At 49.2% G+C, this 26,013-nt stretch overlaps 2 protein-coding genes across 4 annotated transcripts; both read left to right on the top strand.

The window, feature by feature from the left end:
• Positions 1–4,505: 4,505 nt before the first annotated feature.
• On the top strand, positions 4,506–14,531 carry lnp1 (leukemia NUP98 fusion partner 1). Of its 3 annotated transcripts, none has more exons than XM_066706030.1 (5): positions 4,506–4,578; positions 7,389–7,562; positions 11,414–11,656; positions 12,286–12,378; positions 12,994–14,531. In XM_066706030.1, the coding sequence occupies exons 2-5, from the start codon at positions 7,407–7,409 to the stop codon at positions 13,042–13,044; spliced, it is 543 nt and encodes a 180-aa protein (XP_066562127.1). In that variant the 5' UTR covers positions 4,506–4,578; positions 7,389–7,406; the 3' UTR covers positions 13,045–14,531. The 3 variants fall into 3 exon arrangements, with proteins under 3 accessions (XP_066562127.1, XP_066562126.1, XP_066562128.1); XM_066706029.1 differs by having other exon boundaries at positions 4,506–4,583; positions 12,994–14,530; XM_066706031.1 differs by lacking the exon at positions 12,286–12,378 and having other exon boundaries at positions 4,506–4,583; positions 12,994–14,456.
• A 2,714-nt stretch (positions 14,532–17,245) lies between these two features.
• tmem45a (transmembrane protein 45a) lies at positions 17,246–25,992 on the top strand. Its single transcript, XM_066706028.1, has 6 exons — positions 17,246–17,738; positions 21,908–22,120; positions 22,502–22,714; positions 22,902–23,086; positions 23,191–23,336; positions 23,621–25,992. Exons 2-6 carry the CDS (start codon positions 21,928–21,930, stop codon positions 23,709–23,711), a joined length of 828 nt encoding a protein of 275 aa, XP_066562125.1. The 5' UTR covers positions 17,246–17,738; positions 21,908–21,927; the 3' UTR covers positions 23,712–25,992.
• Positions 25,993–26,013: the final 21 nt, after the last annotated feature.

The following is a 26,013-nucleotide window of genomic DNA, read 5'->3' as shown; positions in this document are numbered from 1 at the left end:
CCAATGTTTTTTGGTCCTCAATCTGCTAAGTTTTGGTACAAATTGCTCCTGAGCCTCAATTAGTATATTCTTAAAATATAACCATCCATTTTCAACTGAATCTGATCCAGTGTGCTCCAGCCTAACTCTTCTAAGTGCCGCCTCATACCTTCAAGGTTTGCTTTTCTAAAATTGTAGACAATTGTTTTAGACTTAGTCCTTGTTTTTTGAAAGTATTATTATTATTATTATTATTATTATTATTATTATTATTTAATTCTTGGCAGACGCCCTTATCCAGGGCGACTTACAAAATATGAGTTAAAAAATACAGTTCAGTACAAGTCATAAAACATTACAAATTTACATAATACAGTGAAATTCAAAACGTAATACATTTTACAAGTTCCAATTTACACTAGTGTATACAATATATGGGTCTTACATCCTGGATTGTAAAAGCAGAGTGCAGACAAGATGTTAGGTCACAATCAAAGGCCAAGGGAAAGGGAGCATAGGGGAAATCAAAATAATTCAAGTACTAGTAACGCAAGGCAAGAAGTATAATAAAACGTTGTTAAGTGCTATCTTACAGGAGAGTAAAGGACTAAATTACAAGTAGAGTCTGAACAGATGTGTCTTGAGTAAGCGCCAGAAGGAGGTCAAGGACTCTGCTGTTTTGACTTCGGTGGGCAGGTCGTTCAGGTATGAGAAGGAGCGGCTCTGGAGGAAGGAGAGTGGAGAGGAGGTAGACTTAGTCTTCTGGCGCTGGAGGAGCGCAGTGGTCTGGAGGGGATGTATGGAGAGACGAGGGTCTGAAGGTATCTTGGTGCAGTGTGGTCGAGACAGCGGTAGGTGAGGGTCAATGTCTTGAACTGAATGTGTGCCGGTATCGGGAGCCAGTGGAGGGAGCGGAGCAGTGGAGTAGCGTGTGTGAATCGTGGCAGAGAGACACCAGACGAACCACAGAGTTCTGGATGAGCTGGAGCGGCGGGTAGTGGATGCAGGCAGGCCGGCCAGGAGGGAGTTACAGTAGTCCAGGCGGGAGAGGACCAGGGACTGGACGAGCAGCTGAGTCGAGTAGTTGGTACTGAAAGTATGCCTCAAAGCTAACCTTATTGTGATCACAGTTTGCCATTAGTTCTCTAAATTCAGTGGTTCTCAAACTTTTTTGACCCAGGGATCTCTTTGCCGCCCAGATTTTGGCTGAGGACCCCCACCTACCAAAGTATGATGGGGGGTGCTGACGGTAGAAACTTGCAAGAGCGGGGGGGGGGCGTTTACGGTAAAAAAAAAAAAAAATGTGAGATCGGGGGTGGGGGGTGTTGACGTTAAAAACTTGTTAGAGCAGGGGGGGTGGGGTGGTGATGGGCACCCCCTACGACTCTCTCACGGACCCCAGTTTGAGAACTGCTGCTCTAACTTGTGTCTCTCTGACTCTATCTTGGTCATTTGAAAAAATCAAGTCAATGCATGCGCTCTCTCTGACAAACTGAGTTAGAAAGCAGTCATTTACCATCTCAGCCATTTCTATTTCTGCTTCTGTAGTTCCGACTGGGCTTTCCCAGTCTATGTTTGGGAAATTGAAATCCCCCATTATAACAGCCACATCATTGCTACATGCAGTCCTGATTACATTGTACAATGCAACATCTTTCTGAATATCTGAGCTGGGTGGTCTGTAACACACTCCTACCACTAATCCTCCAGATCTCTTGTTCAAAAGTTTGACCCACAAAGATTCTGTTTCGTTACTGGGATCTAATTTGAGTTCTTCTGCCTCAGTGTCATTTTTCACATATAATGCTACCCCACTACCTCTTCGATTTTGCCTGTCTCTCCTAAACTGTGTGTATCCTTTCAACTTGTATTCATCCCCATCATTTTCTGTAAGCCATGTTTCTGTCACACCTACAACATCATAGGCACCCGCCAGCACTGTGGCTTCTAGGTCTAACATCTTGTTTCCTACTAGCAGTTTCCCTTGGTTTCCTTTCTTTAGTGGAACATCTCCCATTATTCAGAACTCCCTGCCCCCCTCATCCCTAGTTTTTTGTTAGTGAGTCCTTTCCTCCTGTGCTTCCTCCTGATGTGTTCATCAAATAGCCATAAAATAAATATTCCTTTAGTGTGTCCATATTTTACTGCACAGTTTATTTATACTGTAACATGCCACCACACCATAAGGAGTTAATGGAGTGAAGTGGGTACGGTGGGGAGGAGTGTAGTGAGAGGTAGTTTGTGTACTCAGCCCTGAAGCTGCGAGTTTAGTGCTGAGTTAATAAAATAAAACATCTTTGTTTTGCACCCACATAAGCTCTACAATACTTTACAACAATTCAGCACAGACTCTGTATAAACTCTGACCAGTTATCCAATCATCTTGAATGATCTCTATGAACACTTCCATTGGCTAAATTGGTTAGAGTCTGCGTGGAAGGATCCCTGTGAACTGTTTTGTCTTACCTGCACAGATGTTACAGGCCTCTTCTGAACGCGAATGGCTCACCGTTCTTCTCAACACACAGGCCTGTTTTAAACATGCACGCCACTATTAGACTCATACGCACACAGATAATTGTAGTTGTAATTGTAAAAAGGACAAGCAAAGGCAAATCCCAGACATTTTTATTTTTATTTCTATGTGTGTGCGAGTGTGTGTGGGGGGAGAGTCATCAGCACTGCTGCCTTGTGTACTGATTGCCTTGTTTCAATCTATACCCAATCACATTTTTATTAGGGGGCAGAGGCAGGCCAGGGCTGGACAGGTCGATCTGTGCCTGGGGGTGGCTGTGCCAGTGAGCGCTATGCTCGCCACAGCACAGTACAACATAGTACAGTACAGTATAGCACTGCATAGTACAGCTCACAGAAATGTGAAATTGATAGTGTATTGTGATTCATTTACACCAAGTTGACATTTCAACACTCTTTAGCGAACAGTAAGCGATTCCAGTACTTGTCGGCCACGTGGGATTTCTGATTTCATTCCACATCAGGTCTTAATTATTTTAATTAACAGGATAAGAAATCAATCACCTGATTATTACAGGTCTTAATCAGTTGCTAATCGACTGGCAAGGAACCTGGCCCTGGTCTTCGCAACCTGCTTCAGCAGAGACCGCACTGTCAAAACCAAGACTTGGAATAAGTAGACTTTTCAGATTGTCACAGGGTGTGCAGCTCATTTTCGCTCTGTTTTTTAGGTGTTGGCATCGACCTTGTCAGTGTGCACCTGAAAACTAATTGAGTACCTTATTTTGACATTGGAAAAGTGTGAAGGTCACACCTGCATTTACGAGCGGACCAAGGCTGTGAGGGCACCAGCCGGATCCCGCCTCCTCTGCTCCGCTCTCCCCCTGGAATCTGAGCTCATCTCTCTTCACTGGACCTCTCCTCCCCCAGCTGAGCGAACCAGAAATAAAACTGCAAAACAACAACAACGGGTTATTCAAGAACATGCCGAAACACATCAATTAGCCGTGGCTTCAGCCTTAAGATTTCCCAAAGAATTGTCTCATGAAAGTGCCCCTCTTTGATCCCCTCCTTGGTGCCTCAGCTGCAGTCTCTGCCGTGAGTTTAGGGCCCTCTGTGATTGGGCCACAGCTTGTCCTGGGTGGGTGGCAGGGTGGCGAGGCGGCGGTGGCGGGGGGGGCGGGGGCATCTGTGAACACTGAACTCTGTGTGTGGGAGTCTCTGTCTGTATCAAAATAACACCACGGTTCCTCAAAGGCCTGAGGACAGGGTGGTGTGGGATTGATTTCATGAACCAGATTGGGATTGCTGTCTGCTTCTTGCCCTATTTGTTGAATTTATATTTCAAAATAATTAACTGTCACTGCAGTCTAGGTCACCGTGCGATGACTGTGTGGTACATGGGGGCAGAAGCGCTGTCTCACGCAGCCTACATTGCAGTGTGTGGACGCCGGAGGGGCTGGGACTGTGCCGTTTGCAGGGACACCTGCGTGCGATGACAGGCGCGGGGACTGGTATGTCTGAAGTACTGCCCTTTAATGCTAAAGTGTCTCTGGTGCTGCTGCCAGCAACAGTAAAGATCAATGCCTCAAGAATCTGCCCTCGCTAAAGACTGCCACCTTCATTGTACAGAAATCAATGTTATTTCCTTAATTCAACAGCTATTAACACTGGAGACGTGAAACTAACATCCACTGTGCCAAGGTTTCGGCTGTTCCCAGGATCACAGACACAACTGACAACCTTCTGGTTTCAAAGGTCAATCGAAATGAGTAGATCATCATATCGGTCACACGGACCTTTGATAAACATGTAGAACTATTAGACTTGGACTCCATAATGTTCTGGGGTTATGGGTAAAAACAAACCAGCAGATAAACAAAGACTGCAGCAGGACCCAGTTCTATTCCCCTGTCACTGTGCCATGGGCTGAGCTGCCAGGTTAGAGTGCCGCCAGGCCACTGCGCTCTCTCTGTCGCCCCGCTGCAGGTGCTGACAGCAGCCCTGGGGCACCATGGGAAGGTGGTTATAGGGGACGTCTGTGCAGAGAGTGTCATTGCAGCAGCGCCCAGCCACGACGGGTGACAGGACTGAGAGCGCCTAACTATAGACGTCCCTGCTTCTGTAAGGTGCTTAATGCTCTTTATAGCTTCTGCACTCTTTCACCCCGCTTCACCCCGTCTTACTCACTCTCTCCGACTGAACCCGTCACTTGTCACTTTACACCCTGCTCCAAATCCTTCCTGTGTTTTCTTGCTCGTTTCCGTGCCTGTTGTTCCCCATATGCTTTGGACCGCAGGGCGAGATAAGGGCTGAGTTTTTAACATCATGCCTTAACCCTTCAGCCGCGGCAAGGCGCTTGTTTTCCTTTCTATTGTTGGGCTCGTCCGTTATTCTTCACTGACATATCAGTCGCACATGTTTACCGATAGAAGAACTGTCCCCCTGTGTGTCCACACTGGAAACACACAACAGAAATTCAGTGTGGCGTTGCTGTGCACAAGGTCAAGTTACTCCTTAAACCAATTTGTGACAGCCATGTTCAGTTTCACTTTCAATAGAATAATGTGAAGCAAAAAGTTGTTGAACTGAACTGAACTGAAAAGTTGTTGAACTGTTATTGTCATAGTGGTCACTGATTTCATATTTCATATCATTACATCCACACTGAAATCTTTTTCAAGCAGCGGATCTTGAAATCACATGTGTTGTGAAGAATTTTCCTGATAATAATTATAATTACTAAGTGCTAAAGACACCAGCATGAATCAAATCTTTGCCCAAGACACCCAACGCTAATCATGTTATTATGAACAGGTTCCTCAATACATCAACCACAACAGCAACACACAAAGAGTTGAGTGTTCAGAGTCAGTGGTCTGCGGTCTTAGGAAAGAATTGGGTCTATTGCCCTTGTTTTCTTCTCAGTATCCAATGTTTATTTCCCATGTGACCTAAGTGTTAATGACCCTGGCGCACGGCTCCTCAGGGGATGATGTAAATTGCTCTCCCAGCTTCACGTGTTGGGGTCGGAGCTACGGCCGGAGGATCTGGATCTGGCCTACTTGAATAGCCCTCAAAGCAGGTTTCATCATCTCTGCTGCCCACGTGGCTGACCTGTTTACACACATAGCACTGCCCACTCTCACTAACACACACACACACACACTCACGCACACACACACAAGCAACTGCTCCGCCCTGCTCTGTTACCCTTGTTTATTCTCACCAGCTTTTCAATCTGCCTCCTGCCGGGCTTGTCTGTAATCGGCCTCCCCCCGTTCCCTTTCCCTGCTGATTCTCAATCCCTTTCTCACTTTCCAGATCATCCCCCCACCCCTGGCCGCTCTGTGCCCCTTTACAAATTAGCACTGAGTCATTAGGCCAGATCCAGGGGTCCACATGTATTTGTGTAGGGTGTGTATTTGTGTGTTCGGGGATAGGGGAGGCACGGTGTGTAACTTAGAGATAACGGGACATTAGAAAGTTTCCAAATGAGAAGTCCCGTTCCTCTTCCTTGGTCGCTGGCCGTCCACTCTGTTCGTGAAGGAGCTCAAACATATCGAAGTCTCCTTCCACAACATGGCTGGGGAATTCGTTCCAGAATGCCACACTTCTCTGCGTGAAAATAGTCTCTCTGTTGTGAAAGCCAGCGGCACTCAGGAGCTGGTATTTAGGGTGGGGTACCTCTCCTGTAATTACCCTTATTAAAGTCAATCATAGTCATATTATTCTGTATTTACTTAGTAATTAGTCTGCAGGGGAGAAGATAAGCACCAGCAAACAGAAACGATATGTGTGTGCACCTGGTTGCTCAGCAGGGTCGCTCGGCTCTCGGACCGCCTGCAAAGTGTTGGCACACCAGCCACATGTTCATGAAAGAGAAAGGCAATAAAAGAGGAACACGATATCAAAGGCACAGCAATTGATTCTGTCTTCTCGTGTGGAAATCTCTCAGCTGACATTGATTTCCTGAAGGATCACCGGATTGTCGCTGAATTCTGCCGTGGAGTGGAAAAGAGGCAATATAATCGTATTGTATTAAGTGTGTTTTAGAAGGCAAATAAAAAGTGTTCGGCATGTCAGCGAGGGCCTCCACGGGCAGACCCTACTTGGCCCGGTCAACACGCCCATCCCCTGCTGTCCTCTCTTCCCCTCCCCAGCTCACAGCGACCCTCTTCGTACAGGCAGAGGACAGAGGGAGGCTCCAGGCCTTCGGGAGAGAGAGAGAGAAGGGGACAGAGAGAAAGTAGACATCGCTCCATAGTTATTGACACATTTGATGTGCTCAGCCAGTGGAAAGTATGGGACAGTGTGCTGGGCGCTGACTCCCCTCCAGGCCCTGGCTGACATGGCAAAGCTCTGTAATGGAAAGATTAAAAGCACGCCGGACCCCCACACCCTACCAACAACGGCCCCCAACCCACACGCCACCACATACACACACACACACACACACACACACACACACACACACACACACACACACACAGTCACCATCTCCATCTCCTCTCCTCCCTCCTACCCTCCCTGACTCTAAACTGATTACGGAGGATTGGCTTATATAAAGACTTCACCAAAAGCTGTGGAGAGTATTTTTGGTTCAGCTTAGAACTACAAACCACACCAACCGTCAGAGCAAACCACAGGGGGAAGCAACTGCCACAGCGTCAGTCTGAACACAGTGGAGCTACAGTGCAGCAAGGAGCACAGCACAGAGCAGCACAGAAAAGTTGCAGTGTAGAAAGTTGCAATACAACAGCCTAGTGCAGCACATAAAGGTTACAAAAAACAGAAAAGACCAGTTCAGAAAAATCTCAGCGCGGTTAACATAGGCGCAGCAGTCTGAGTGTCTCTTGTGTCTCTCTGCGTGGTCGTGTCTGGCGTCCCGGACGTCTCTCTTCCTGCGGGAGCGCGCCTTGTCCACCACAAAGCTGTTTCCCACAATCTGCATGGACCACGAAGAGGACGACGATGTTAACTTTGCCAAGTGGATGAGCAGCTTCTGGGGCCACAGCGTGAGCGAGGAGCCGGCACGCGAACGCAGGGCCAGCTGGAGACGCCCTGCCCGGCCCATCTCCGACCGCAGAGCCTCCCTGCCCTGCCCGGTAAGAGTCCCTCTGCCCAGTACCCGCATGCCGGTCTCTAGGCTAATGTCTCTAGTGATGCTTCCACACTAATGTCTCTTTACTAATGTTTCTATAATGCTGTCTCTAGACCAGTGCCTCCCTGGACCCCTCTGTGTATCTGTCTGTACTAATGTCCGTCTCTGTGAGTTGTGAGGAGCAGAGAGCTGTGACCGGGCCGGGCTCATTGGGGTTTTTTCATCTGCTCTGTTGCGGGCGATGGGGACTCTACAGATCAATATTATATCACATCAAATTATCTGTTCCTGATGGTTTGGATGGATCAATTATATTTGTCTGTCAGCTGCGTGCAGAGCCATGTATCTCCCAGCCTGCCCTGATCCGCCTGTAGGGCGGGCAGAGGTTAATTTGATAATTGAGCTCCTGTGAATTGGGCAAATTAATTCTCTGGCTGTTTATGGTGAGCCAACTAGGTAAGGACATCTGCTAACAAATAAATAACAACAAAAACAACTACAATAATAATAATAATAAATGAGGGTTCGATTTTACTTTGTTACAAATAAACAAATTCATGAGAAATACAGAGCAGACAGAGCAGAACTGATATGAAGCAAAGTAGCTTTGGTTGACCAACACCAGTGAGACGCGTCTTCAGTGAGAGAGGCACAAGCGACACATAAACGCTGTGGCAGGGCACACATTCAGAGCGTGTTCGGTGTGACAGTCCTCCAGTCGAGAGTGTTTTCTCACACGCATGTCCTCGGAACTCTCCTAGATCCAGGCAGCCGGCCTCGTGTTTAGAGTCCGTGTAAGATCACAGCAGAGACAGAGTTCGGCCCTTCAGCTGTGAAACCACCCTCTCCGGTCATTATCTGGAGACTGAGAAGCTGCAGCAAGCAGAAAAGAAGCAGAAACGGAAAAAGAGAGAAAGGAAGAAAGGAAGACAGCAGGGTGCTCGGCTCGGCAGATCATGAAGTGTCAGTGGTACACTTTACGTCAAATGCAGCCCCGGTGCCAGCCAAGAGGGGCATTGTGTGGACAGAGCAGGGAGGTACCGGTGCGTGGCACAGCAGGGAGGAGGCTAGGTTTGGGCTGGTTTGGGCTGTTTTGAGAGAAGGTGGTGTGGTGAATACATAAGAATATAAAGTGTCCATACAAGAGGAGCCCATTCTCCCCATTGTGCTCGTTTGGTGTCCATTAATAACTAAGTGATCCAAGGATCCTATCCAGTCTGTTTTTGAATGTTCCCAAATTGTCTCTTCAGCCACATCACTGGGGAGTTTGTTCAGATTGTGACGCCTCTCTGTGTGAAGAAGTGTCTCCTGTTTTCTGTCTTGAATGCCTTGAAGCCCAATTTCCATTTGTGTCCCCGGGTGCGTGTGTCCCTGCAGGCCCCACATAGCTTGACACAGATGGATATAGGACCATTGTTTCAAGATATATAAGCTATACAAGAGCTTCACGATCTTCACGCTGCCTGTTTATGTTACATTTGCTGGAGGGGAGGCAACCAGCTTGCCTGGGCCTTTAGCCATGGTCCCCCAGAGATATTTTCTCCTATAAATGTCTATTAATCCTGTTTTTCTCTCCTCTGTGGCTGATGGTTTGATTTTACATGTATTGATCTCAGTCTTGTGTTGTTGTTTTAATGTGTGAAGTGCTCTGTGGCAACCTTGCGATGGGCACTATACCACAGAACAATGGATGTGTGGATTGATTGATTGAGACGTTACGAGCTGCAGCCATACATACGGAGCCGGGCAATGTGTGTTTGTCTGCCTATTATTAGAAACACTTGCATTGAATTTCCTTTAATGTAACCCACAAGCCGAACAAACTAATCTTGTATATTTTGAGAAGCTTAAAAAAGGATTACAAGTCAGTCTGTAAACAAACCTAAAATAATTCCCTCAAGACAAACCCTGTGCTCTTCTCTGCTCTCTGGAAAGTGTTGAAAAATCATATCCTGAGACTCCAGACTATCTCTGGAGGTGTTTACAGCAGCTGAGAACAAGGTAACACTTTTATGTTTTAAAAGCTACAAAAATTATAGAATGGAACAGAAAAATCACAGATACTTTTCTGATAAAGTCCTTCTAATACAGGAGTCCATATCAACCCATAATTTTAGGGGCTGCGAACAGTATTTGAGGGATATTTCACTTGCAGGTGTCTTAACTGCAATAATTACCTCTGGAGTTGCAGTAACATTTCTGTCAGTGCAGTGTCACTCCAGATGGCGAGTCCGGGGGTCTCCAGGCGGCAGTATGGGGTATCTGCAGGTGAGGTGGGGGTAGAAGCTCGTGCCTCATCTGTTATGTAATCAGCTTTGTCACTGAGATCAGATCTCACTGGAAGCATGGAGAACACCTGCCTGGGGACACAGCACACCACCAGGGGGAGTGTGTGTGGAGAGCAGCCTGCCTGGAGTTACACTGCTCACGTGTGCCAATGTTATGGTGGTAGTGAGAGTGGTGTGAGGGACATCCTCCTCTCCTGTGTTCCCTGACCGGTCCAGAGTACAGTGTTATGGCCCTGTCCAGCAGGCTCTCTTTGGCTTCAATATACAGATCAGGCTGTATGTACAGCCGATTGCCTCATTCCCTGCCCCTGTGAGCCACACACAGCCCCGCAGCACGCACCTGCTAACCAGATTAACCATGAGCTCATTATGCAAGCCAGGCTCTCAGCACTAATCCAGCTGCTAAATTTACTAACTCCAACACTTCGGACGGCAACCTGAAAGGGCTGCAAGGGGATTCTGGGCTCAACCCTCTTGCGATGGCGACCCCGACACCCCGCATAGAGACACTCGGTCAGGATGAAACGTTTTCTAAACCCCAGGGAGAAGCAGAAACAGACAGACTCATTGACCACTAATTTAAATTTATAATAACATGATGGGAGTACACAGCCATGATTCTGCTCACTCACCTCCATCCAATAAAGTATAAATATGCAGTCCACACTACCAGGGGTACAACAGCGCAGAAGTGTGTCTGTTTGTGTGATGCCAGAGCGGGTCACAACACCCAACAACCTCCCTGATTAAAATATCTGTAATACCAGACCTTGGCACCAGGGGTCAGTGTTTCCTATGGCTGCCAGGACCGGAGATACAGTCTTCATGTTCAATTATGTAGATCATTGTGAAATGTACTAGTTCAGTTATAATTCATAAATGTAAGTAAACAGAGACACTCAGACTGCTTTTGTAAAGATAGTGCCGGATTCTCATGGCAACTTCAGAGCTAATGATACCGTGAAGAATCCTGCAATTGAATTATTCCCTCGGTGAAGCCCAGCGCCCAGCAGCAACAGCAGTTAATGAAAGGAGCTTTAACATGCAACAAAACACTGTGGAGGATCATGGGGAAACTCACAGTATTCTAAAGAAAGGCGACATCACTGTAAAGCATGAAGAGCTACAGTAAACCATTATGGAAAAAAACTGGAAAATATTAAAGCACAAGAGTGGACACACCAGGGGGGAAAGTGCCAAATTACAGTGCAGATACACTGTGGGAAACTTGCATAAGGGTCTTGTCCTGCGTTAATGTTTGTCATGTAGTAATGAGCTTCTGCACCCAGTGTATTTAGAGTCACTTGCTATTTATGTATATAGAGGACAGAGGTGTCTCAGAATTACGCGTCAGAGATTATAGGCCAGGGGGGAATTTGTACACAGCCAAGAATTGGGGAAAGCAGGGAGCTGCCCAGGTGAGCCCAGGTCACTCAGCACCACAGTCAGACTCTTATGTATATGTGTGTGTCTTTAAACGTGTTTGAGGAATTTTCATCTCTGTGTGTCCCCAACTCCCTCACTCACTGTGTCCCTGTCTCCCGTGTCCCCCCCGACACACCCCCAGGCCCAGCTCAACGCCATGCACCTGCGCCGCCTGCATGCTGCCAGCACGGCGCCCTCGTCCGCGTACTCGCAGTGCCGGGAGGACAAAGAGCCGCAGACGCACCAGAAGGCCCGGCGCGCCTCCTCCTCCGACGACAACCGGCGCAAGTCCTCCGGGCCCGACGCGCACTTCCTGCCCATCCACGAGCTGGCCGAGTCCTTTGAACGTCGCCTGTGCTTCCGCGGCCGCCACACCGTGTCTCTGGTGGGTGCGGCTGCTGAGCCACGGGTTTGCCTTTGGCCTTGTCGCTGTATATACATGTTTTTAGAAGTGACATGTTCCGCTCCTGCCCCCTGGATTGAAATAGTCAGTTTATAATTATTGGCATATTAATAAGAACAAAACATGATTTAAAACAGTTTATCTTCTCTTGCAACATGGATGCATTGTCCATACATTGTCATAATTTTTAAGAAAAGCAAAACTGAATACATTTAATTTCAATATCTGATCTTGCTTATCATAAATCGTAAATCGTTTATCTTTGTTATATATTATTTGTACTGTTGTAAAAAAAAAAAATTGATGGATAAAGGAGTCTGACAAATTAAACTCCAACAACAACAATAATAATAATGGAAATGAATGAAAAAATAATTTGGAATTCATTGCTGGTCTCTCCTCTTCCTGTACAACCCCCGCCACTGTGTTACTTTAGAGGAACTATGTTTACAGGTCTGCATTGAACTAGTTTCCCACTTAGCTCAGCATGTAATTCTCTATTATACTTATATTATTATATATATATACAGATAGATAGATAGAGAGAGGCAGACACACAGTCAGGCGCAGTGAGGGAGGGTCCCAGTGAGCCGTGGTGTCGTGTCTTGCAGGGCAGCACGGATGACGTCTGTGTGATCTGTCACGATGAGCTGCGCGGCAGAGGCGTCAGGGAGCTGCACTGCACCCACCGCTTCCACAAGGAGGTAGCATCCCCTGAGCACCCGCACAGAGCCGCCCGGGCCCCCCACCGGGCCCCGCGCCCCGCAGCCCCGCCTGTGTCCCCGCTGTGCCTCCCTGCTGCCTCTGCCTGCTCCTCCCCCACACCCCTGAGTCTGCTGCCAGCTTCCCCAGCCCTCTCCACAAGCTCCTCTAGTCACACACGTGCATGCGCACACACATGCATAATCCACCGAGGGGCGAGAATGTGAAGCGCAGCCCCGTTAATGATGATGCACGAGGAAAACAGGATGGCATTTACTTTCCAGAGCATCATTTGCACCACTTCATCCGCCCCCCCATCCCCCCGACACACACACACACAGCCTGTAATTGCAAGACTCCTGTGAGTACCAAACCGGCCTGAGAATGTGCTGTGCCATGCCTGGGAGAGATTCAGATCTTGAATGGCACACTTGTTTAGCACTGGCACCATGGTTGCTGCCCATGTCTGTTTGCACTTGATGCAGGGTTTTTTTACACAAACAACAAAAAACTAAAACAAAACGGAGAGATAGGTGTAGAGAAACAAAAGCCACGGAGGCGTGGCCGGTGCCGAGGAGAGCTGTGAGTGTCAGTGATGCTGCTGTTGTGTTGGACAGGAGGATCAGCAGCCGCCCGTCCGGAAGGGCTCCCTCCGCCGCCAGCGCTGAGCCCGGAGCGCACCCCACCATCCCCCATCGCCCTCTGAGCCCCCCGGCCACCCCCGCACTTCTACACCTCCTGCCACCCCAACACACAGAGACACAGAGGAATGGGAAGAACACCGCAGAGCCACGCTAAAGCAAAAGAATCGGACAGTCCAACCATGGCTCCCGGAGGCAGGATGCAGTGGTTATGCCTCCCCTGGCAGGACAGCATCCCACAGCACGAGTCTCGTCTGGATCGCAGTGCCAGCTCGAGGACAGCAGTGCATTTGGCTCCAGTGCAAAGATGGCACACTCTTTCTCTCTTCTTCCATGGCCAGTGAGGAAGAGAACCCCTTCAGACCTGAGTCTTCATCCTCCAGCCCTTATTGCGTCTCAGTTCTCACCGCCCCTGTGCTTCCATCACTGGACACACCCACTTCTGTGTCACCACACGGTGAAGTACTGGAAATGCATCCGCCATGCGTTCACGCTACTGTGTGAGGAAGTGAATTCTCACGATGGACACAACCGCCCCGAAACATCTTTCTTGCCAAAACGACCAGGGGCCACTGCTCCTGTGTACATAACCCTAGATCTGGGATGGGTTACTATGAGCAATGACCCATTGTGCCTTGATCCTTAAAAACAATCTGGCCTACAAGTCTAGTTGTTTGGAGAAGTTGATTCACGCAAGGGTGGAGATTTCCTTTAATAAGTAAATAGCAGCTTTGTGTGAGCAGTGCTTAAATTGTCTTTTTAATTGTACTCTTTTGCATGTGTTACCAAGACCTGGTGAGAGGAAACGCTCCCCACTGGAATCAATCAGGCAGCTTTTGACTTAGTAACACAAAGCACAAATACAAATATGTGGATTCCATTGATTTTGACCTTTAGCACATCTGTCTACCGTCTCACAACAACAAACAGCACAATTTAAGCACTGTGTGTTACTCTTCTTGCTGCATAAGACATCAAATGTTTGCAGGACAGAGATTTTTGCAGTGATTTGTTTCATGGGTTTAAAGAGTAAACGCCTCATAATTCTACTTGAACAATTAGGCTATAGAGTGAAAACCATCAGCACACGACTGGCATCATATTATTCTGACAGCATCAACGGCAGTTCTGTGCTTTGGCTTTGGTCTGACATAAAAGTCGAATTGTGCCACACAAATGTCCACAGCTGAAAGTACGCTGTCACTGCAAACACTTCCTTGTCCACCGTGCTGGTTATTTTCCCTGTGCTGCTCAGTGTGGCCTTGTGTTTAGATGTGTTTCTTGCTTATTAGTGAACTGTAGATACCGTGCCTGTAACTCAGAGTGTGTCTGTGTGGAAACGCTGTGACTGCAGTGTACTATAATGTCAACACTGGAAGATAATAAATATCTCATTCTGTGAACAGAAATCTCAGGCTCGACTCATTGGGCTGCACTGAAATATGTCACAAAGCGGCTCCTTGGCACATTCACAAGAGGTGCTGTGCAATTTAACATGGTTTTAATGTGGTGCTACCATAGTGTAACAGCCTGCACTGTTCTTCACTGCACTGGGCTGTGGGATGGTGAGATACTCTTGGACCAGTGTGGTGAAGCTCAGTCAACAAATGCTGTCAAACTATGGTAAACCAGCAGGACACCGTGAGCAGAAAGTGTAAAAATCCCATGGCACCTTTACCCAGGTTAAGGTCAGGGGCCTGAGGGCTCAGGGAGGGACAGTCTTTACCAGGGCGGGGCTCACTGTTCCCACAGCCAGTCCCATGGGCAGCGAGACCCACACCACACCGGCTCCCGACTCCCGACTCCCCACAGACTCCCTCACTCGCCTCCCCTACAGCCCACGGACACAGGAAGCAGGAAGGGAGAGAGATTATTTCAGTAATTGGCCCTCAGCACAACCGACCAAGCCTGGTCAGGATGTGTTGCCATGACTCTGGCGGCGCACAGCTCAGGATGTCGGAGGACGGGGGCCGGGGGGGGGCCCAGGAGAGCTCCTGGCAGGGTGAGGTGGGGGAGAGGGGGCTGCCACTCACACACCTGTAGTTCATTACATCCTGATTGTGGTGAATTAGCCACTAAGAGGCCACAGACATTAAATCAATGCGCCTGTTTCTCAAAGATAGCTGTTAATGGTAAACTATTGTTGAGCACAAGCTGATACAGAATACTCACAGATGTACAACATATACATTATTCATCTTCATACATTTGGGAGACAATATAAGAATATAAATATAAATTATAAATATGATAGGGTGTTCATATGGGAATGATCGCCACCCTCAGCACTAACTGACCCAATGTCAGTGGGCAGAGGAGCAGCCGGGGGTAGGAGGGCAGGAGCAGAGGCAGGGAGCGCTACTGACCCGCGGGCCGGCCCTCTCTGTGTTTCAGTGCATCGAGAAGTGGCTGTGGAAGAAGCAGACGTGCCCAACCTGCCGTGTCCTCGTGGTCATGCCCGAGCCCTTCTACTGGTCCTCCGTCCGCGTCAAGGTGCCCTGACCGCAGAGAGGAGCCGCCGCCGCCGCCACTGCCACCCCCATCCCTCACACACACACACGTGGGGCTGACCTCTGACCTCTGACCTGCACACAGCCTCCAACTACCAGCAGGCCTGAGGAAAGAGAAGGACCCCTTCCTGTCCCAAGTAGCAAGCAGAACTAGGTGCTTTTGTCGGGGGCATTGTCTCATTATTAAGAGGCAGTGGAGAACATCCTGACGCAGTGTGCGTGTATTGGGAGTGGGGAGTGCCACCATTATATTCACTCCAGCGAGGAGTCTGCTCTGGGGTCACTGAGCTGCCAGCCACCACAGCGAGCACGAAGGACCCCCCCTGCCGTCTGTTACCCCTCCTGCGTCACACTGCGCCTGTGACCCTGCACTCTGGTGGTCTTCCAGCGCTTCCTTCCACGGTGTCACAGTGGTCCGCAGCGGAGAGAGCGAGAGAGACCTGCCAGGAAGATTCAACAGCACAGCATGGCCAGCTCTGCCTACCTCCTCCGGCTCTCTCTTCTCTTCTGCTCCCCTCCTCCTGTCCCCTCTCCTCGTCCCTGCCTGTGTCGGCATTGCAGACCCTCTAGTGACACGGGCCAGAGGTTGGACAGCTGCCACAACCTGCACACCTGGAGGACTTTCTTGTTCTTTTGTGACATAAATGAAACATTCCTGTGACACAATTACTAAATGTATTGTATGCTTTTCCATACGCTATTATAATACATTTTGTTAAAGTGCTATTATTATTATTATTACTGATATTACAATATCACAATAAATATTATTATAAATATGGCTGTATGTTATTCTCTCAGTGGTAATTCAGTATCGATGTCAGCTTGTCAGAGGAGCGGCCGGTTGATCAGGAAACACTTGTCACTGTGAGGGCAGGGTCTTCACTGGCCACCCGGCACCAACAGAGGAGCACAGTCAATCTTTGGGCAGAAACCATTTAGCCACCAGCCACTCCATTTCTTACTTTCGCTGAGGGTTAGTTTGTTTGTTTGTTGACCCATAATATAATTATTAGTACTAATAGTAGTAGTAGTAGTAGTATTGATACAATGGAAATAGGCCAAAGAGTAATTAATCTTATTTTACAAATATGAGGCTGTGACACTTTTGTCCCACACAAGAGTAAACTGTAGTGTGGTGTATCACTGTAACCATGTCTCTAGGATCAGATGAAGTCAGTAACAATGGCAATAAAAGGGGAATTGTGGATCATCTGACGCACGGCTCAGCACACAGAGGGACAACACTGTCTTCGTCTACTGAAGTCTTGGCCCGAGGTGTTAAACTCTATTTGTTCCTTGCAAACTGATCCCCAACGAGGCTCATTCGTCTGCCTCCCTCCTCCTCCTCCTCTCTCCCTGGCTGTGACTTCTTGCACGTAGCAGAAACTTTTCTCCTCCCAGATCCGCCTTCCTGGAGCAGCACACACTCAGCCTGTGGGACTGCTGTCCCTGGGGACGGTGTAACTCGGACCCCCCCATTCACCAGAAGGTCCTGTAGTTTCGGCACAACAGGTGACAGATGAACATACAGCAGCAATGCAGTCCGGATGATCCCACAGATTAACACAACACAACACATACAAAACACAATAACAACACAGAGACAGAAAGGCCCCGCGGTGTTTGGGTTTGTCTCTAACCTCGCCCACCGCCCAGAGAAATGCTTTAACGGGATCCCAGATTGATCTGTGACGTCAATCCAGCCGAAAGTCGCGTCTCCGCCTCAGCGCGGATAAACACGGGCGCCTCCTCCAGCGGCCGCCAGGGGGCGCAAAGTGCACACGTGGAACCGAACCCAGCGCGGAGACGGACGGGGGGCTGGACCAAACACCGCCGGGTGGGCCCGGTCCCCCGCCGCCCTGGCCAATCCCGGCGCCGGTGGGAAGAGCCTGCTGCACAATCAAAGACCAAGTAGCCCTTCAAATACTGTCTTTAAGTCGTGTCTTTGCGCTTCTGGCAGACGGGTGGGATGTGGAGTAAGTGTTACCAATATTGACTTTTTATTTATCTCGTTTTCTGGCGGACCTCCACTGTGACGACCGACAGTCCAGACAGGGGTGTTTCAGCTGCCCGGGAGATGCCCTAGCTCGGTCAGAGGGGCTGCCCTGCTGCGCCGGTGACGTCACTTTTGCCACAACTCCAGACTGGGACTTTATTTTCCAGAGCAGAAGAAAGGAGTGACTGCCCCGCTGATCAGACAGAGAGAGGGTAAGACATCGGTCCCGGCGGGGTTAACTGGGTACAGCGAGGATCCCTATACAGTGATCGCTCAGTACATTCAGTAATGTATCCAGCTGTGCGACTGATCTCGAATCAGCTACAGTGTAACTAACATGAAGTTAAAAAGTATCCGCTAGGGAAAGGAAAGGTGCTCTTATTATTATTGCAGTCTCTGTTGTTGCGGTGGTTGTTTTTGCCGCTACTGGCTGAACGCGTACAGATGTTGCATGTAAACATCTGGCTGCTCTAGAATAATCGCAGGGTAAGTTTGAAGGCAAAATGAGTCGCACGGATGGGAAAGGACTTCGCCTGCGAAACACGTCCCCTTCTCCACACTGGTGTCTGGCCAAGGCAGTGAGTGCGCCGGCGCATGAAACCGCCACAGTGATGGAGATGCATTTATACAGCCACAACCGAAGGTCATAAAACCCCGACTTTTAGACCTATATGAAAGTAATTATAACATAAAAATGCATTGAACCATTTGCAGAGCGTGGAGGACAGAGTTGTATGACCACAGTGTCCGGTTATATAGACACAGACCCAGGCACATTTCTCCTGGAAAGTTGCAAAGGGCGTTGATAATCTTATAATCCGTGCAGTAGTACTTTTACAATCTGTATATATATTTCTTTTGGGACAGCAGGCTGTAAATCACACCAATTCAACCCCCGAGCAGATGTTTAGTAAATGACCCCTGACAGGTGTGGGATATTGGTGTGTTTGTGTCAGTGTCAGGGTCGGATTTCTTCTCCTCAATCCCAGTATGTCTCTCAATTGATGCACATTTAGACAGACTTAATGGGGGGGAAAACACACACACACACACACAAAACAAACAGATTGAAGCAGACTTCCAGAGCAAAATCCCCAAAGGTGAGGCCACACTCTGAGCAGTAAAAATGGCGTGGAGACCCCGGGGGATGCTTCGCACCGAGTGGTTTCCGGCTCTCCACGAGCAGTGCTGGGCTCTTCAGACGCCCCTCTCCTGTGCGTGTCAGGCGGGGGTGTTGTGAGCTCACAGGGCGGCCCTCGAGTGGCTGTGAGTGTCCGTATCCATGGTGCCGGCGTGGGCCCAGGCTCCTGCTGGTCTGTCTGTCTGTGTGGAGTGGACGGGGGCTGTGAATCCGAGCCCCTCGTGACTCACACAGCACCGCTGGTGGTTAACGCCTCCGTCGGTGCATGAAGAAGCAGAGCAGCCATCCCCGCAGCTCACAGGCACGGGGTTTCTGCCCCCTGTCTGTGGGGCCGTTGAAACCACAGGCTTCAGTGTCTGCCTGTGAGTGCAGCTTTGTTGTCTGTCCATCCCGCCCCCCCCGCCCGGTGAAGAACTGCTCTGAAGGCTTGGGGAGACGACAGGCAAAAAGTTAACGATAGAGAAAAGCCCAGAGCCATAAAATGCCACATCTCCGGCTCTCTGCTCGCAGTCACGTCTGCAGGGCTGTTAACATTATTGACAGAAACTTGGATTTGATTCCTTTATTTGTTTTTGCTAACCATACAGGGGCCATAACCCATAACCACCTGATTAAGGTGTCCACAGTGTCCAGGCCTGGTTCCTGTTAACCACAGCTTCCCCGTTATCCAACCAGTATCACAGACCACCAGGCTCACAATCACAGTATGCTGATGGTACAAGGTGTGCGGTTGCGCTCGCGTGTGCTTCACTGAGCGGACGCCGTATTAACATCGAGATTTTTTAACATTCGGTGACAGTAATGTGTAAATGCATTCAGACCTGTTTGCCAGACTTACAGTAACTGCAGTGAGCTTCAACACACGGTCTACCAGCCACAGACCGATCTAATCAGGGTTTGATGGGTGTCTGGTGCTAATTGTCTTTTCATTGCAATGATTTGCACGTTTTACATGCCCCTAGTGAAACTGCCCCTCACTTGTGAGGAAGGGAGGCCGGGTGTCATCAGACAGCAGGAGATTTTCGGGTCTGAATATGAAAAACATTTCCCACAGTGCAGATCAACCAGGCCTTTGTGGAGTGAAAGTTTATTCCCGGCTTCACGGATACAGTGGTACCAAGCGCTGGGGTTAATCATTGAGCCAGGGCTTCAGGTTTGCTAGGGAGGAGAGGAAGAGATATGAGACGGAGAGAGAAACAGGACAGGGTGTGTGTGTGTGTGTTTATTGCCTCATTTTTCAGTCCCTTACAAGTCCTTTAATATGAGTCACCGTGGACAGAACTTTTAGCTAGAAAGAGAGAGAGTTAAAACGAACAATATGAGATACATGGTAGCAGTTCCTGATTATGGTTTATAACCATCGTTAAAGAAGGGATAATCACCTTTATTCAAAAATTACCCCTTTGTTTACATTGCTGTCAGTTACAGATCAGCGGTGAGCTGCCAGGATGGTTTCCCTTTCCTTCTCTCCCTCTCTTTCTCTCTCTCTCATTCTCTCTCTCTCTCTCTCTCTCTCTCTCTCTCTCTCTCTCTCTCTCTGTCTCTCGCTCACTCTTCAGTTGCCCTGTATTGCAGTATATTAATGAGGTGCTTTGAAACTTGAAAAATATCCTAGAGAAGAACAATGGGTTCAAAGCAGAGCTGGTGAGATATGAGGGGGATGGAGGGAGGGATGGAGGGATGGAGAGATGGATGGAGAAGCTCCCTCACGCTGGCAGGCGCCTCAGAGGGTGCCCTGCTCCGCAGCCGGGAGGAGAGACTGCGGGGGTTTTGGGAGAGGAGAGAGGGGGGCCCCAGACAACTTATAACACCCACAGAGCCCCCAGAGCCACACTGTAGCGCTGAACTGCTTGTGTTGGAGGTGCTCTGAGTGTATGAGTCTGTAATGTAGCTTTGGCATCAGTCGCACTGCTTGTCGTGCCAATAAAGCTTTTATAAACGGATCTTAAATGAGAGAGAGGGAGGTAGAGAGGTAGAGAGAGGAAGTTTGTCCAGTCTGTCTTTCGTCTTGTGTTTTAACATCCTCACTCAGTTGGATCATGGCGGTGCTCTCAGCTTTGTACCTGTCAGGAAACCACTTTGAGAGAAGAAACACAGAGAGACGAGGGGGTGGGGGTGTCCACTCTGGATTAAAGTAGGCCACATTTAATTATCCTTCCTTTGAATTGTTCGGGACAAGGATACCTGAAGCACTGCAGGACAGCAAGTGGGTAGAACCCTTGATTATGGATTGATTTGATTTCTCAAGGTCAGTGGGGCAGGTTGTGCTGGAGATGGGCATTAGAAAGATAAACAGAATAATCATCTGCAGGTACTCAGTGCAGCCCTTCCTTCTCGACTCAGTCCACCAGGACCGCAGCTCTCAGACAGCCGAGCAGACAGATGGGGAGGCGACCATTACCCAGGAGCTCTGCTGACGGCCGCGGAGCTTCACTCGTTCACGCCACACCTGTCATGACGCACTTCCACAGCACAGTGAATCTCTGGTACCAGTGCCAGACTTCAGGCCTGTACTGGTCTCCCATCAAGTGACGCACAGTATACCGCTACTGAAAAAGTACCATGGTACTAGAGGTTTGAAAATGGTAGAATAGCAGCATTTTGAAATGAATCGATACTTTTTGATTATGCAAGTGATGATTTGATCTGGCTAACGAGCCTCTGTTTAAGAAGAAGGCTGACAACAGTGATGTAGGGCTATTGGTGTGTAAACAGTGCAGACTCTGTGTAATGGTCGTGTAGTTTTCATTCAGCTTAACTCGATCTCTGCATCATCTCTTGTCTCGTCATCGGCCGCGGCGATTCGGCATCGATTTCTGCGGGTGGGGCTTAGTGACGTCATGCAGAAACACTCCAAGAACGCACAGCTCTGAATTTCTGTGCAGAACTGCGCTTCACGAACAAAGTGTCCTGAGAGCGTAGAGGCACGGATTCTCGTTTTGATCTTTTGTTTAGGGATTAGAGATGGCAGCAGCACCACTGAAACCTTGTCCAGGTTTGAAATAAAGCACAATAATGGCATTAGACAGTGATTCCACTTTTCTTAGGAAAAGTATCATGTATTAAAATTCATGACTCTGTACCAGTACCAAAATGTTGGTATCTGGACAACACAACTCCCAACCCCTCTGTATCCTGGAGAGGCTTTTATTTTGGCAAGGAGCCCACAGCCTACATACACAGCCACTGTGCTTGAATGGGCCCCCGGGCCGCGCTGACCGCCTGATCCTCTGTTTGCAGGAGCTGAGACAAGAGGAGCCATGGGGAACTTCAAGGGCCACGCGCTGCCTGGGAGCTTCTTCCTGGTGGCGGGGCTGTGGTGGGCCGGCAAGGCCTCCTTCTGGCATGTGGCACGCAGGGGCAGGGGCACAGCGCCTCCTTTGGCCAGCCGGGTGGTGCAGCGCCGCCTCGAGATCCTGGAGGCCTCCGTCACTGTGGCTTTCTCTGTGATAGGTGAGACGTGTGTGAGTGTGTCTCTCTGTGTGAGTGTGTCTCTGTGTGAGTGTGCATGCACCTGTGTGAGAGTCTGTGCTCTGTGTTTTTGCAGTGTGTGCTGTGCTCTGTGTGTAATGTGCAGTGTGTGACGCCCTGTCGCTGTGTGTAGTGTGCAGTGTGTGACGCCCTGTCGCTGTGTGTAGTGTGCAGTGTGTGACGCCCTGTCACTGTGTGCCGTGTGTGACGCCCTGTCGCTGTGCCTGTGCAGTGTGTAACTCTCTGTCACTGTGTGTAGTGTGCAGTGTGTGAAGCCCTGTCGCTGTGTGTAGTGTGCAGTGTGTGATGCCCTGTCTCTGTGTGTAGTGTGCAGTGTGTGACGCCCTGTCGCTGTGTGCTCAGGGATGCTGGCAGAGCAGTTCGTGCCTGACGGGCCGTGGCTGCGGCTCTACAACACCGAGGAGCAGCACTGGGAGCGGCTCATGAACTGGCAGCACGCCACCATGTATCTGTTCTTCGCCCTGGCGGGAGGTGTGGCTCTGGCCGTCCACACCACTGGCTCCGCCCCCATCGCCCTGGACCGCCTGCTGCTCGCCATCGCCTTCTTCACCGAGGGTACGTCGGTCTGTCTGTCTGTCTTCACTGAGGGCACTGACTGCTCTCTGTCTTTCTGTCTCTCCCCGCTGTCTCTGTGACTCAATTTTACAAATTTATAATAAATTAAATGAAATACACTTCTCTCCCTCTCCCTCACTGCCCTCCTCTGGTGTTCCCTGCTCCCTCTCTCTTACCCGCCTGGCAGGGTTCCTGTTCCTGTACCACCTGCACGGTCGGGCGATGCTGGACGTCCATGTTCACCAGCTGCTGCTGTACGCGGTGTTCGGCACGGCGCTCACCGCCTTCCTGGAGATGTTCCTGCGCGGCAACCTGCTGCTGGAGCTGCTGCGGGCGGCGCTGAGCGTGCTGCAGGGGAGCTGGTTCTGGCAGGTCTGTGTGTGTGTGTCTGTGTGTCTGTGTGTTTGCCAAGAGGGCTCTTGCGGAGCTGCGTTGTGGTGGAGCTGCTGACGGTGCCCTACTCTCTCTCTCTCCAGATCGGATTCGTGCTGTACCCCCCAGGAGGGCTGGCCAAGTGGGACCTGATGGATCACAACAACATGATGTTCATCACCATGTGTTACTGCTGGCACCTGGCCCTCGCCCTGCTCACCGTGGCCCTGGTCTATTGCACTGTGTGCTGGTGAGCAGCCCCTGCTGACCGCGCTGCACACACACACACACACACACAGATTCATACACACCAGAATGTTAGTGTGTGCCCGTGTCAGTACTAGCATGTTCCAGCTTGTGAATGTGTGCTGGACAGGGGTGTGTGTGTGTATGTGTTGACTGAGTGAACATGTCTCTCTGTGAGCGTGTCAGTGTGTGTTGACCTGTGAGTGTCCTGTGTGTGACCTAGGTGTGTGTGTGTGTGTGTCCCTGTGTGAGCGTGTCAGTGTTAAGACGCAGTTTTCTGTCCCTCAGGGTGGCACGGACGCGGCTGCGGAGGACACCCTCGGTGGAGATGGGCCTTCTGAAGACAGACAGGGACCTGGAGTCTGAGGATGAGATGTAGCCGCCCCCTGCCCATCCTCTCCCACTCGCCTCACCGCCACCGGACCAGAGGGAGACTGGGAGAGGCGGGGGTAGGACCAGGTCTTCCCTGTCAGTGTTCCCAGGGGGCAGGACACAGAAGCACATCTTTCCTGGGGGTGGAGAACCTCCTGACCACACCCAGACCACCACCTGGTGCCTGACCGTGGTCCCACTGTGCCCAAATGAGTCTGATTTGTTGTATAGTATCTAATCCTCTCCTTGTTGGAGAACGACAATGTGAGACAATTATTGTGTCCAGTTGCCATCTAGTGGGGAATAGCGGAATTGCAGATGAATGTGCCTTCAAAAAGTCGCCATGAAAACCAGTGCCTATACTAGGAAGTGTTCGCATCCCTTGGACTTCTCACATTGGTCACATTGTTGTTTTACAACCTGAAAATGTGATGCATTTAAATGTGAAATGGGCCAAGAGGACTGAATACTTTCTATAGGAACTGTATTATACAGTTCTCATTAGTAAACTATTTGAAAAATAATTAAAAAAGCTAAATCAAGAAAGAGACCCATTTTATAAAGGGAAAACAATCAATTTCAGTGTATGTTCACAAGCGCTGGAGCTCCCGTCTTCAGTCGAGTGATTGTTTGATTGTGTGTCAGTTGTCCTGCGCTGCTCAGCACTATTCCAGACGGCTTGCGTCCCGTGCGATGGAGCTGTGTACTTCTGGTGTCAGTCCTGCTCTTAGACAGGGCTCAGTGCAGTGGGCAGGGTGAGATACGGGTCCCTGTGTGTCTCCGTTTGCACAGGGGCACCGCTTTTTGATCCAGTGCAATTTCAGCTGTTTTCTCTCCAAGTAAAGCCCGGCCCCAGCTCCCAAACCAGGATTGATTTATTCTGCATCTGTATTCTCTCTGGCTCGATTTGTGCCTTCAATCGTCTCCGGTCACTAGTCAGGGAATCGGCAGCGCTTTTCACTCTGGAGACTAACCTTTTGCTGTGGATCCCCCCTGTATGTATAGTCAGTAAAGGTAGAGTAGCTGTCCCTACTCTTATTAAAGCCTCTCCCGCTGCACAGCCGCCCTCCCGCTCTGACAGACCACACACAGAAGCACAAGATAGAGGCTCCCTGTCGGTCTACAGGACGTGCACTGTAATGAACAAAACAAACAAACAAACAGAAAGCGTTTGTACTGCAGAGTGGATCTGAAGCACAGATGACATTGCACTGCACAGCGATGTGTGCTCGGGGGGGTAACATCACTGCGGCATTATTCTCACCTCATATGTGTCTCAACCAAAAAATAACCAAACTACAGCCTCACACAACACTGCCAGAATGAAGTGCGTCAGCTGGGACACGGTTCTGCACTGCAGTGTGGAAGTGATCTGTCCTGGACCTGAACGGCTACGGCGTCTCCTGCCTTCACTCTCAAAGGCCCAGTTGAAGCGGCCGCCAGTCGAAACGCTTGATCCGAATGATCAAGGCTCTGTGGACATGGGCAGATCCAGCGTTCTCTAGCGTTTCTTTTTAAAGGAATCCGTTACTTTGAATTATTCTGTACAGAAAGAAAAATCGAAGCTTGAAAATGGTGACAACGAAAGGGAAGATTTTTTAAATAAGAAAATATATATATTTTTCTCTTTGTTTTTTCTTTTCTGAACTGTATATTTAATGTTTATAGCTAAGGATCAAGAAGTAGAGATTTATTTAACAGAAAACATATCTTGTTATCTCTGCCAGTTATAATCGGTGGAATTCTACTTTTATAATGTTGAGTTGTGCACTGGCCAATAGACAGGGGTGAGTTTGAACAGAAGAGAGACACAAACATGTCAAACACAATCCAGGTACAGCCCCAGTCTGGCGATAAAGTGGTACTGCAAACTGTGTGTCTTGACTTTGTCTCTGTGTGAAGCGAAATGTGTGTTTCAGTCCCAGGTGTCTCGCAGCCAGACTGTCCTCCGAGACGCGGAGTAGGAAATGATCCAAAGGGAAGTAAATTAACTTATTTCAGGTATTATTATTATTATTATTATTATTATTATTGAATTGGGGTACAAAGGGAATCCTGTGAAGTAAACCAGTAGTAAGTCCCTACTAAGTCTCTTCCCGCTCCATCACCCGCGCGGCGCCAGCCTGGCCTCCATCTCTCTGCTCCGTGCTTTCCGTGTTTATTCCCTCTGCACGGGGGTTGAGACCGAGGTTCTGTTCACAGTGTGCAATTGTGTGGAAACTTGAATCAAACTACAGTGTTTTTGTTTTGTTTTACTGAGCTTAAATAAACTCTTAAGGAAGCTCTTATGTACCTGGTTGTGTGTGTTC

The sequence above is a fragment of the Amia ocellicauda genome, chromosome 6 (genome assembly GCF_036373705.1).
Source record: "Amia ocellicauda isolate fAmiCal2 chromosome 6, fAmiCal2.hap1, whole genome shotgun sequence".
Classification (NCBI taxonomy): domain Eukaryota; kingdom Metazoa; phylum Chordata; class Actinopteri; order Amiiformes; family Amiidae; genus Amia; species Amia ocellicauda.
The sequence above is the reverse complement of the archived record's forward strand: the minus strand, read 5'-3'. Positions and strand labels throughout refer to the sequence as shown.

What these genes read in the sequence shown, in the direction of transcription:
- lnp1 (XM_066706030.1), top strand. Translation starts at nt 7,407, where the DNA reads ATGGACCACGAAGAGGACGACGATGTTAACTTTGCCAAGTGGATGAGC. An exon ending in GAGCCTCCCTGCCCTGCCCG is followed by an intron (nt 7,563 to 11,413) that starts GTAAGAGTCCCT and finishes ACACACCCCCAG; the next exon opens with GCCCAGCTCAACGCCATGCA. An exon ending in GCCGCCACACCGTGTCTCTG is followed by an intron (nt 11,657 to 12,285) that starts GTGGGTGCGGCT and finishes CGTGTCTTGCAG; the next exon opens with GGCAGCACGGATGACGTCTG.
- tmem45a (XM_066706028.1), top strand. Translation starts at nt 21,928, where the DNA reads ATGGGGAACTTCAAGGGCCACGCGCTGCCTGGGAGCTTCTTCCTGGTG. An exon ending in CATCGCCTTCTTCACCGAGG is followed by an intron (nt 22,715 to 22,901) that starts GTACGTCGGTCT and finishes CCCGCCTGGCAG; the next exon opens with GGTTCCTGTTCCTGTACCAC. An exon ending in AGGGGAGCTGGTTCTGGCAG is followed by an intron (nt 23,087 to 23,190) that starts GTCTGTGTGTGT and finishes CTCTCTCTCCAG; the next exon opens with ATCGGATTCGTGCTGTACCC.